Below are 13,671 nucleotides of genomic sequence, written 5' to 3'. Positions count from 1 at the left end.
AAATATTTTATACTATCAGCAGTTATTTTAAATGGAATTTTTCTTTGTATCTCTTTGCTGTTGGATTTTGTTAGTGATATATAAGAATGCTGATTGTTTATGTGGGTTTATTTTGTACCTTGCAACTTTGCTTAAGTTGTGGATTATTTCTATTAGAAAACCCTAGAGAATCAACTAAAAAGCTAAGTATACCATCATATGATCTGCAAAGAGTGATAATTTGATTTTCTCATTACCTACTCTAATTCCCACAGGCATTCATTTCTATTTTAAGTTTGATAAGATGACCTTCCAGCTTTAAATATCAAATGCTGAGGGACCTGTATAAAAGATGCCACTTCATGACTAGATGAAACATTTATGTCTGCATCTGTGGGTTTTATTTCTTATGCAGACCATGTGTATTTCATTTTGTTGTAGTGAACTTTGACTCTGTTGTTAAGTAATGAAGACATGTTGTCATAGAGAACAAAGAACTACCCTGGGATCCAGTCAGTGCTTTAGGAAATTCTTTAAGGGTATAGGATGTAGTAAAGATGCCAGCATGAAACAGTAAAAGAAGTTTCCTTATACAGTGAAATCTTAGAAATATCCTAACAAGATTAAAATTCAGAGTTATATTATTCTTTTATTTCTTCAGTTTTGCAATAACTTAAAAGACTCCTTATGTGGGATTAAGAAAAAAAACACAAAACAAATCCAATGTCAATTTTTAATGAAAATCATCTTTCGTGCATACCCTTTGATCCAGCAGTGTTACTACTGGGATTATATCCCAAAGAGATTATAAAGAAGGGAAAGGGACCTGTATGTGCACGAATGTTTGTGGCAGCCCTTTTTTGTAGTGGCTAGAAACTGGAAACTGAATGGATGTCCATCAGTTGGAGAATGGCTGAATAAAATTGTGGTATATGAAAATTATGGAATATTACTGTTCTGTAAGAAATGACCAACAGGATGATTTCAGAAAGGCCTGGAGAGACTTACACGAACTGATGCTGAGTGAAATGAGCAGGACCAGGAGATCATTATATACTTCAACAACAATACTAGATGATGACCAGTTCTGATGGATCAGGCCATCCTCAGCAACGAGATCAACCAAATCATTTCTAATGGAGCAGTAATGAACTGAACTAGCTATACCCACAAAAAGAACTCTGGGAGATGACTAAAAACCATTACGTTGAATTCCCAATCCCTATATTTATGCACACCTGCATTTTTGATTTCCTTCACAAGCTAATTGTACAATATTTCAGAGTCTGATTCTTTTTGTACAGCAAAATAATGTTTTGGTCATGTATACTTATTGTGTATCTAAGTTATATTTTAATATATTTAACATCTACTGGTCATCCTGCCATCTAGGGGAGGGAGTGGGGGGGTAAGAGGTGAAAAATTGGAACAAGAGGTTTGGCAATTGTTAATGCCGTAAAGTTACCCATGTATATATCATGTAAATAAAAGGCTATTAAATAAAAAAAAATAAATAAAAAGAAAATCATCTTTCAAAGTATAGAAGCAGGTAAACTTTAAAAATAAAGGCAATCACTTGCCTTTGTGAGAGAGGGGCGAAGAGGGAGTTTTGGGCCTAAAACAAACAAACAAATTCCCAATAAATAAATAAATAAATAAATAGCAGATTTTTTAACTGGACGAATAAAAATAGAATGAATTTATTTATTTTATTTTATTTTATTTTATTTTTTTTTTTTGCTGAGGCATTTGGGGTTAAGTGACTTGCCCAGCGTCACACAGTAACCGTGTAAGTATCTGAGGTCACATTTGAACTCAGGTCTTCCTGCCTTCAAGGCTGGTTCTTTATCCACAGTGCCACCTAGCTGCCCCAAAAAACTTTTTTAAAAAATTTTGGTTTTTTGTTGTTTCTTTCTTTCTTTTTTTTAAACCACTTTAGCTTTATACCTCTAGAAATTCAAAATTATTTCATTTGATAACGAAAACCCTTTATTTACACATTATAGTACAAATTGCTATTTGATCTGTGAATGAGTTGAATGTTCTCATATTTGAAAAATACAATTTTTTTCATTTAGCTTTTTTAGTGCTGTTCTGGATTTTGTGTTATCTCCATAATAATATAGCTTCAAGTGGGACAAGGCATTGTGTCTTAAGTGTGGTAAACTTGTTGGACTTGAATATAAGTTTTATTGTAAGGACAGGATTAATAACTAGGACCACACCTATTAAGAGAGCTCTATAATTAGTGTTTAGTAGCTTTATGGATCACTTCCTCTTTAGATAGTAAACATGTCTCTCATCTTTATATCTGTACTCTCTAGCAAATAAGCAGGAATGCCATATTGTACAGTTCCTCTTTGCTTATTATTTTTAAATAGGAAGGAAAATTTCAAACAGTTTTATTGTTTTAAGATATTTACTTCACATGTATAAATTAAGTCAGATTGCTTGCCTATTCAGTGAAAAGAGGGAAGGAGAGAGGAAGACTTCAAATCTAAAACTCAGAATTTGAAAACAAACCAAAAAAAGAATGTTGAAATTATTTTTACATATAATTATAGGAAAATATTTTTTTTAATTTCTGAAAAAGATTATTTCTTCATTTTATATTCTGCAGCCTAGGGACTTTTAAGTGACATGAGATAAAAATAAGATATAGATTTAAAACTATAAAATACTTTTTATTTCATTATTATATCTATGTATGAGAAATTAAATCTTACACTTTGGTAGCAAATTGACACCAATTCAAACCTTCTATTTCTTCCTACCCTGTTTTTTTTTTTTTTTTTTTTTTTTTGTTTTTGTTTTTGGTGAGTGGTTAGGCAAGAAGAAAACTAGGAAAGTGAATATTACATGGAGCCAGTTTTTAAAGTGACTCCATCATGAGTGGTAAGCATAGAGTGGTGATGATTATACATAGTTTTTAATGGTAGATTTCGTCAAGTTACTTTATGTTCTTTTTCTTATTGAGTATAATGCAGTAAAAACCATTCAGGCTTCAGAGTCTTGGGGATTCTGAATATTGTATAACTCTCCTTTGTAATTTCTAGGTATCTGGTGACACATCTCATGGGGGCGGATCTGAACAATATTGTGAAATGTCAAAAACTCACTGATGACCATGTACAATTCCTTATCTACCAGATTCTCCGGGGCTTAAAGGTAGTGTTTCAGCACCAGTGATATTTAAGGCAGTATTAACATTATCTTAGAGGTGCATTTCCATGATCATTGAGTAGATACAGTATTCCCTTTGAATTTTAGTAGTTGGAACATTTTGATATCCTGTTGAGTTCCAAACTAAAACCATATTTCAATTTTTAAGGTCTGTATCATGAAAATGCCTAAATTAGGTGTCTATAGAATCCAGAGATATTTAATATATGTAATGGGAAATTTAATATTTTCGGTTACAATTTTTAGGCCCAGTATTTAATAATTGCAATTCTATTTTCAAGAAGATATGATGCAAATAAATTCTGAATTATAGACTCTGTATATTTTGTACTGTACAAAATAATTATATTTTGATAGAGTAGGTATTTTTCTTGGTTGACATGTCTTTTTTTTTTTCCCCCTATAGTATATTCATTCAGCTGATATTATACACAGAGTAAGTATTTTAACTGACTCTTATTTCCTTTGATTAAATATAATGGGAGTGGAGGGATTAGCCAGGTTCTTTATCAGAACATAGTGCCATTTCTGTAGATCTTGAATTACTATCTAGAACTAGCAACTGACAATAAGATGAAGTTTATCTTATTCTATCTAATAAGTTACAGTAAAAATGAAAGGTTAATAGTGACTAGGTTCCCATCTATAAATTTAGACAAGATATTTTTAGTGAAACATAGAGATAATCTGTTCATTGTTTATTTCTAGGACCTGAAACCTAGTAACTTAGCTGTGAATGAAGACTGTGAGCTTAAGGTAAGGTAAAAATTGTAGAATGTGGTTTGCTTTAACTTGTGACTGTGTATTTCATCTATAAAGTAAAAATGTCTTGTAGAATAGATTACTGTGCTTAACTTTTTTGTTTTTTTTTTTCCTAAGAAATTAAGGCTGTCCCCAAAAATATTAGATCCAGAAAATTTTAGTATCACAGAATTTAATAAGCTGCTTAAATAATAATAAAAATTATGCCAAATAGGTTTTGTTATTGTTTTAAAAGAAAATATTTTAAAGGAATTATTAATAGCATTAACAAGAATGGTAGCATTTAATAACAAAATGAAATAGAGTAAGAAAATCATTTATCGTGTCAGAGAGAGAGGAAGGTAGAGAAGGAGGGAGGGAATTTAGAACTCAAAACTTTTTAAATTAATGTTAATTATTTTTACATGTAATTGGGGGAAAATAAAATATAATTTTAAAAAAGATATCAAGGAAGGTTCCAAATATACCAAAATAGTTGTAATGACACTTTCTGTGGTATTGCAAAACTGGGGGGAAAATGAGTGCCCATCAGTTAAGAAATAGGCTTTAAAAATTCTGATATATAATTGTAATGAAATATTATTCATGATATAAGAAATGAAAATATGCAGAGTTCATAGAAAATTGGGGAAAAGTCTATAAATTGATATAGAGTAAAGCAAACAAATCAGGAGAACAAAATATATAATGAATACAATAATGTAAAAAGAAAACAAAACCCAAAACCTAAAGGACACTGAATTCTGACTTGTTGAATTTTGAACTCTGAATTTTTTTCCCCCATATTAGTCCAGGTAGGTGTTAGTGAAGGAATATAGACAAGAGGGGCACAGATGCAAAAGATAATGCAGAGATAAAATGAATAGGACAGGGAATTGTAGGGAAATGATAAAAGAAGAGCTCATTACGGGGCCTTTGCTTCTTATTCATGTCCCTCAAAAATAATAGTGGAAATGAAACTATTTTGGTAGAAATTCTCACAATAAAATTAAAACTCAAAAGAAATAGTGAGAAAACCAAAGAATAAAGTGAATATATTAGAATAAAAGAAGTAAGGGGAGGTACAAAAAAAAAAAAAATTATCAGAAATAACATTAGAAGTGAAACAAAAAGTCCAGAGCAGCATTAATTATATTAATTAATTGCATTAAACATATCACATAGATTTTCAGATAATGGAGACCCTTGAGGAACTAACAAGAAGCAAACTTCGTACCCAGAGACTCATGAAAGGAATTAAAAGAACTGGTCTTTTACAAGTATGGGGAAAAATAGTTGTCAAAAATCACTGACTGCAATTCAAATACTATAGCAAAATACAAAATACACATAAAATAATTTCACTGAAATCAATTTGGAAGCAATGCAGATGCAAGTGATAGATTTCAGAATGGATCAAATAGCAGAAATTTCAAGATTATTAACTTCCCAGAAAATATTAAACAAGAAAAGTATGTGATAACTACACTTTAGGAAACTCATCAGGAATTTCCCAGAATTTTTTCTTTTACCAAAAAAATAAGTAGTGTCCAAATAAAATTTATAGGTCTCCAAAGAGAAACTCAAAATTCATCTCAACACCTTTAAATTTAAAATGATAGATAGTGCCCCCAAAAATCCAAGCACCAAAATGACATCAATACAAACCATCAGAACTTTTTACAGCATGCAAGAAATAACCAAAGATGTTGGATCATATATGAATGAAATTTTAAATTATTTTCTTCGATCCTAAAATCTGTTTTTCATTAAATGTAAAAGTTGAATATTTACGAATCAAAATTGTGTCAAGGTGAAAAGCAACATATTTCAAAAGCCTTTGGAACTGGGCTGAAGGAGATCAGTCAGTAAACATTTGTTAAGCTACTATGTTCCAGACAATTGTGCTAAGCACTGGGAATACAAAGAAAAACAAATGATTATATACATCCCTATTCATAATCTAATGGGGTGAGACAACATGCCAATAACTATATACAAATGTGCTATGTACAGGATAAATAGGAGGAAATCAACAGAAGGAAGGCACTAGAATTAAAGGGGGATGAGAAAAGCTTCCTGTAGAAGGTAGGATTTTAATTTGGACTTGGAGCCAGTCGGTAGAGATGAGGAAGAAGATAATTCCAGGCATGGAGGAAACAAGCAGTGAAAATGGAGTCAATAGATAGAGAGTCTCATAGGAAAAGCAGCAAGGAGACCAGTTTTATTAGATCACATGAGTACTTGAAAGGGCATAGAGTATTAAAGAAGTAATTGAAGATAAGAGTAGAGATGACAGAGTAGATAGACAATCTGAAGAAAAAGACAGGATGGAATGGGATCGCTTATTCAAGTAGATGGGCTTGCCTTTGAAAGAAGTCTCTTATTTGAGACGAAGAGATGGTAACAGAAGACATCTGTGAGATGTGAATTGATTCTTAGCTATTTTACTTGCATTTACAAAGAATTGAAAAATATGTGTACTAAAATAACCTATTCAAATACTAAATAAATTGAAGCATATTTTGGTAGTGAAATGATGCCATTTAAAAATAAAAATTGAAAAAATTTTAATGGGAAGATATAAAATAATTGAGCACAAGGAAGTAGAATTAAAAGATCAGCATTCATACTGAATATTTTTAAATGACAGCAACAAAACTATTGAATATATAACTCATATTTACATAATTCTGTAAGGTACAGAATGCTTTCCTTAACAGTCCTGTAAAGTAGTAGTATAAATTTTAGCTCTATTTTGCAGTTGAGAAAACCAAGGCTTGCAGTGAGGTGTAATGTCTTTTTCTTGGTCATTTAGCAAGTTTCGGAAATGGGAGGAATACCAAGAGAAGAGAGTTTATAAGACTTAGTGTAAAAGATTAATGTTTTATTAAATATAATATTTACTTTTACCAAAATGCAAATAACTAATATTTTATTGTTTCCCATATAATATAATCTCTTCTAACAATAACTTAGTTTTTTTGTTTTTTTTTTTGGTAGGACTTAGCATATAATTGAGTGTAAAGGTGAGAGAAGGAAAAGAATAAATATTTCCTATTTGGATTGGTTGGATTTGTTACTTACTTGTATCTTACTATATATCAGGTACTATACCAAGCACTAGAGATAATGAAGAAAAAGCATAATATAATTTATAATGTTAGCAAAGTTGTAGGATACAAAATAAATCCCCATAAATCCTCAGCATTTTTATACATCACCAACAAAATCCAACAGCAAGAGGTACAAAGAGAAATTCCATTCAGAATAACTGTTGATAGCATAAAATATTTGGGAATCTACCAAAGGAAAGTCAGGAATTATATGAACAAAATTACAAAAAACTTTCCACACAAATAAAGTCAGGCTTAAATAATTGGAAAAATATTAAGTGCTCTTAGATAGGCCGAGCGAATATAGTAAAGATGACAATACTCCCTAAACTAATCGATTTATTTAGGTTTATACCAACCAGACTTCCAAGAAAATATTTTAACGGTCCAGAAAAAATAACAACAAAATTCATATGGAAGAACAAAAGATCGAGAATCTCAAGGGATTTAATGAAAAAAAAAATCAAATGAAGGTGGCCTAGCTGTACCTGATCTAAAACTATATTATAAAGCAGCCGTCACCAAACCATTTGGTATTGGCTAAGACATAGATCAGTTGATCAGTGGAATAGGTTAGGTTCACAAGACAAAATAGTCAACTATAGCAAATATAGTGTTTGACAAACCCAAAGATCCCAACTTTTGGGATAAGAATTCATTATTTGACAAAAACTGCTGGGAAAACTGGAAATTAGTATGGCAGAAATTAGGCATGGACCACACTTAACACCATATACCAAGATAGGATCAAAATGGGTCCATGATTTAGGCATAAAAAAATGAGATTATAAATAAATTAGAAGAACATAGGATAGTTTATCTCTCAGACTTGTGGAGGAGGAAGAAATTTGTAACCAAAGATGAACTAGAGATCATTATTGATCACAAAATAGAAAATTTTAATTATATCATATTAAAAAGCCTTTGTACAAACAAAACTAATGCAAACAAGATTAGAAGGGAAGCAACAAACTAGGAAAACATTTTCATAGTTAAAGGTTCTGATAAAGGCCTCATTTCCAAAATATATAGAGAATTGACTCTATAATAAATCAAGCTATTCTCCAATTGATAAATGGTCAAAGGATATGAACAGACGATTTTCAGATTATGAAATTGAAACTATTTCCACTCATATGAAAGAGTGTCCCAAATCATTATTGATCAGAGAAATGCAAATTAAGACAACTCTGAGATACCACTACACACCTGTCAGATTGGCCAAGATGATGGGAAAAAATAATGATGAATGTTGGAGGGGATGCAGGAAAACTGGGACACTGATGCATTGTTGGTAGAGTTGTGAATGAATCCAACCATTCTGGAGAACAATCTGGAATTATGCCCCAAAAGTTATCAAATTGTGCATACTCTTTGATCCAGCAGTGCTACTACTGGGCTTATACCCCAAAGAGATACTAAAGAAGGGAAACGGACCTGCATATGCCAAAATGTTTGTGGCAGCCCTGTTTGTAGTGGCTAGAAATTGGAAACTAAGTGGATGCCCATCAATTGGAGAATGGTTGGGTAAATTGTGGTATATGAATGTTATGGAATATTATTGTTCTGTAAAAAATGACCAGCAGGATGAATACAGAGAGGCTTGGAGAGACTTACATGAACTGATGCTAAGTGAAATGAGCAGAACCAGGAGATCATTATATACTTCAACAACGATACTGTATGAGGATGTATTCTGATGGAAGTGGATTTCTTTGACAAAGAGATCTAACTCAGTTTCAATTGATCAATGATGGACAGAAGGAGCTATACCCAAAGAAAGAACACTGGGAAATGAATGTAAACTGTTTGCATTTTTGTTTTCTTCCCGGGTTATTTTTACCTTCTTAATCCAATTCTCCCTGTGCAACAAGAGAACTGTTCGGTTCTGCACACATACATTGTATCTAGGATACACTGTGACATATTTAACATAAGACTGCTTGCCATCTGGGGGAGGAAGTGAATGGAGGGAGGGGAAAAATTGGAACAGAAGTGAGTGCAAGGGATAATGTTGTAAAAAATTACCCAGGCATGGGTTCTGTCAATAAAAAGTTATTTTAAAAAAAAGAAAAAGAAAAATGAATGAATGAATGAAGTCCCTGGCCTCAAGAAGGTTGTATTTTAAGGAATGGAGACATAGGTATATCCAGTATACCTAGAGTAGATTGAAAGTAAACTAAAGGGGAAAAACCTCTTCCAAGAAAATAGAATTTGAGCTGAACTCTTGCAAGAAGCCAGGGAAAAAAGCTAAGAAAGTAGACATGAGGGAGAACATTCTAGGCCTGGGAGATAGGCAATGCAAAGACATAGCAAACAGATTAGCAGTAAGATTTTAAGCAATTGAGACTAAACAGCGATGATAGTGACAACCAACTACATTAAAAAATAATAGTTTTGGAAGAAAGATCTTAAGATTGGTTTTGGATCTGTGGGGATGTGACTCTGAATCTTATGGCAAAGATCAGTGCTGGAGATGTGGATTTGGAAGTCATTTATGTGGAGATCATAGCTAAAGCTATGGAAATAAATTGGATTGCCAAAGAATAGTTTGGGGAGAAGGCCAAGACATAAACTTGAGGAAGACCTACCATAAATTGTTAGAAGTGACAAGAGACTATACTGGGAGATTGTGAAAGAGCACTTGGAGGAGTTCAGGACAATACCTGGTCTTCTTTTCTTCAGATCCTAGATTTTGGACTGGCCCGGCACACAGATGATGAAATGACAGGCTATGTGGCTACTAGGTGGTACAGGGCTCCTGAAATCATGCTGAACTGGATGCATTACAACCAAACAGGTATTTCCTGTTGTTCACTGTTTAGTGCATTATTGAAGTATTTAAAAAAAACCAACTCACCACTTCCATACTTCCATTCTTCCTGTATTAATTTTTAAAGGTCCATATATAATAGCAATCTGTTTTTCATAACCATCGTTCAAACTATTGTTTTGTCCTTTTGAGCTTATTTTATTGAAACTTCAAGTAACATCTCTTTCGAATATATCTTCTTGTAGATAAAGGATCCCTTTAGTATTTAGACAGATCCTTTTAATGGCAGAATCTGTCATCCCTCCATGAAAAATTTCCTGATGCTTTAAGAGCATTACATCATTTCCACCTTACATATAGATTTTGATAAATTCTACCATTTTTAAAAGGAGCAAGTTTATAATAATACCTTAGAAATTTTGGTATAATCCAATGAATATGATTTTGTCATGTAAATTTGATATGTCTATGTAGAAAATATTTAAGATACTTGAGGTTATTTAAAATGTTCAGTTTTGAATTGTTTAGTTCATTTGTTGCCAAGTATGCTTTTAGGTGCATTTTTGTTTTTCTCTCATTTGTTTTTGCCTAGTTGATATTTGGTCAGTAGGATGCATAATGGCAGAGCTGTTGACTGGAAGGACACTGTTTCCGGGTACAGACCGTATCCTTTAAGAAGTTTTGTTTGTTTTCTTTCAGCCTAAATGAGAATATATATCCTTGTATTCCATCCCCAGGAATGGCTCCCAGTTGTATTTGTATTCTAGATTTACTTTATGAGATCCCTATTACTTCTTATGGTTTTGCTTTGCCAAGAAAAAGACTACAGGTCACTTTTTAAAATGAGATGGGGGAAAAAAAAATTCTCACAAATCGAGTTTCTTATTGTACCTATCTAACTTCAACAGAGCTGAATGAATTTAGAGTTTATGCTCTAAGATCCTATCCCCATGATAGTCTTAGGCTGGGGCATTGTAGATATTAATTAAGCATTGATAAACTAGGGAGTTCTTGCTTCTCTGATTGAAATGGTAAACCTATATTTGTTCCTCTACTGATACATTGGGTGACTCTTTTTAATAAAAGCAAGGAATGATAAGATCACTTATCTCTCATGTGCCTCTCTTTATTTTTTCAAATTATCTAGTTTTTTTATTGATTCAGGTCACAATAAGGCAACTAGGTGGCATGGTGGAATGAATGAGTGCTGAGCCTGAAGACACGAAGACCTAAGTTCAAATCCAGCCCAAGACATTTACTAAATGCTATGTGATCCTGGGCAGGTCATTTATAACCTCTGTTTGCCCCAGTTTCCTCAACTGTAAAATGCAGTTGATAACATCTACCTCCCAGTGCTGTTATGTGGATCAGATGAGACAATATTTATAAAATGTTTAGTGTGATACCTGGCACATAGCAAGAACTTAATAAGTGCTTATTTTGTTCCATCTAGTGGATATAGTTTATCCAAACAACCTTAACCTTCTTCCTTTTCTGCTAGATTTGTTTGACTATTTCATTAAATAGCGATGTCACTTGATAGTGATTTGTTAAAAATTCTGCTCAGTCCCAAAGTTGTCGCTCTGGAAGATGGAATTACAGAGCAAAATGGGGGTTGCAAAGGATAAGAGATTATCTGTACATTTAATTTGCTTATGTATGCTATAATTGGTTTTTGGTGGAGGGTTACATTTGTCCCAGAGCTGGCCAGTCATCCTACAGGTTCAGAAGCTCCAATGCTCATTCACTTGAGGGTAACCAAGCAAGTCCTGGGAAAAACCTAGCAATATACTAGTTAAATAAGATTGACCTAGAAACTCGAATGCCAATTTGTTAACTTATTATTGGGAATATGTCTATGTAGTAACTGTATATATTCAGAATACATCCTAATATTGTAACTTTGATACCAGATTAAAAAATTATAACATTGTTTGGTGAGTATGTTGCCCCAAAGAGAATAGTCTATTAAATGATAATTCTCATAAGCTATAGAAATCCTTATGAGCTATCTTTCTTTAGTAGAAAGGATAACATTGTTCTAATAAACAGAATATTTGTGTCTTCTAAATAAAGCTGTCGTATTTCCCAGAATAAGACTAGGTACCTGCTAACAGAAGTACATTACTCCTGACTCTTATTTTTTTAAGTTTTATGATGATTTAATTTCTGGTGTTATCTCCTAATAGCTTTCTGGTCAGTCCATGAGTATCTCTTTCTTCAATGACTTTCTGTGATCCACCTTGAGCTTGGACTTCTGTTTTCCCATTTACCATGAGTTTGTATTTAATGCCCCTTCAATCATTCTCTTCAGAAACACTTTCTGGGTATTATTCTTGGCTCATTGCTTCCTTTTTTTTTTTTTTTTGACACAAACACATCCTACTTCTCTTGCTTAAGACATCTTGGCAAATATGTACTTAGATCCAATTTTTCCATCTGGAAAATGAGGGATTTAGACTAAATGAGCTCTGTGTGACTGACATGGTGGATAGAGTACTGAAGTCAAAAGTCAAAAAAACCTGAGTTCAAATGCAGCCTCAGATACTTTGTGACCCTGGACAAGTCACTTCACTCTCTTTGCCTCTGTTTCTTCATCTGTAAAATGAGCTGGAAAAGGAAATGGAAAACCATTCTAGTATCTTTGCTAAGAAGAGCCCAAATAGGGTCCTAGAGAATTGGAACAGCAACAAAAGTATGAATATATCTATATGCATGCTTATATATTTATAACTAATAATCTTCTAAATATTAATCTACTCCTTTGTTTTGTTCCAAAACCCATCAATGACACTAATAGTGAGAATTTTGAATCAAAATTCAAGACAGGAGGAGGGTGAATTCCCCTTCTTGAATCCTTCTTATCATGTCTGTTTATTCTATACATTGGGCTAGACCTGTTAACACTTATACTCAGGATTTTTAAGAATTTTTTTCTCTCACTGTCATAGATGAAGTGAGAACTGGCTATAGATAGATATAAAAGACTTAAAAAGAATCCTTATTGATAGGGTTTTTTTTAATTCATAAAAGCTATTTCTATTGACTAATCTATTTTTCAATTAAACATACCTGGATCATGTAATCAAATTCATGTGTAACTTTTCCCTAATTTTCCATGCAATAATATTCTTCCTTGTGTGGTTGCCCTTTCTGTATTTGTATGTCTTCATATATGGATTCACAAAATAGCATCATCATTTATTATCTTTCTATTGTATAATTAAATTTGGCTTCTATTTCTCTCTCTTGCTTAAGTCTGGAAAAAAAAAAAAAAACTTTTGTCAGCAGCCTTTCCTCACTGTTCTTTAGTTATATGATTTTGGCTAAAAAAAAAAAGATTTAAAATATATGATTTAACATGAGTATGCCATTTTTAGTCTCTGTTCTCCTTCTTTCCTTCAAATTACAATAACTTTTACTATCTACCTTTGATAAAATTGATTTTCTGCCCCTAAATATGTACTTGGGCAAATATGTCTAAGCTTTGGAAAACAAAAGGCTTTCATGTCTTTATATTGTTGAAATATCTCATCATAAAAGCTGACTTTTAGAAAGTAATTTTATATTCAACATATTCTTTTCTTTCTCTCATATTTAGCTAATTGTATTCATTTTGGAAGTGATGGTTTTCATTTCTTGCCTGAATCATTTTTTCCTCCCTTTAGAGTCACTATCCTTCCAGGAAGTCTCTTGTTAATAATAGGTGCGATCTTCTATAAGTGTTAAAGAGCTCTGCTTCTTAGAGCTAATTATATATTGTTGGCTTGGAATTCTCTGTTCACTGTGGCTTTGCAAAGGCCTACCATTAAGCATTAAGACCTAGAGATGGTCTGCTATTTACAGAGAGACTAGAATTGTGATGAGCTTGTACCAAAG

The 13,671-nt window shown here is 32.5% G+C and overlaps 1 protein-coding gene across 2 annotated transcripts in view; it reads left to right on the top strand.

The window, feature by feature from the left end:
* Positions 1-13,671, top strand: part of MAPK14 (mitogen-activated protein kinase 14) — a 103,695-nt gene that overhangs the window by 73,486 nt on the left and 16,538 nt on the right. For both annotated transcript variants that reach the window (XM_003768998.4, XM_003768999.4), the window contains exons 4-8: positions 3,036-3,147; positions 3,569-3,598; positions 3,871-3,918; positions 9,705-9,819; positions 10,385-10,456. In XM_003768998.4, the coding sequence (XP_003769046.1) occupies positions 3,036-3,147; positions 3,569-3,598; positions 3,871-3,918; positions 9,705-9,819; positions 10,385-10,456 (377 nt within the window). The remainder of the gene's footprint in view (positions 1-3,035; positions 3,148-3,568; positions 3,599-3,870; positions 3,919-9,704; positions 9,820-10,384; positions 10,457-13,671) is intronic.

The sequence above is a fragment of the Sarcophilus harrisii genome, chromosome 4 (genome assembly GCF_902635505.1).
Source record: "Sarcophilus harrisii chromosome 4, mSarHar1.11, whole genome shotgun sequence".
Classification (NCBI taxonomy): domain Eukaryota; kingdom Metazoa; phylum Chordata; class Mammalia; order Dasyuromorphia; family Dasyuridae; genus Sarcophilus; species Sarcophilus harrisii.
The sequence above is the reverse complement of the archived record's forward strand: the minus strand, read 5'-3'. Positions and strand labels throughout refer to the sequence as shown.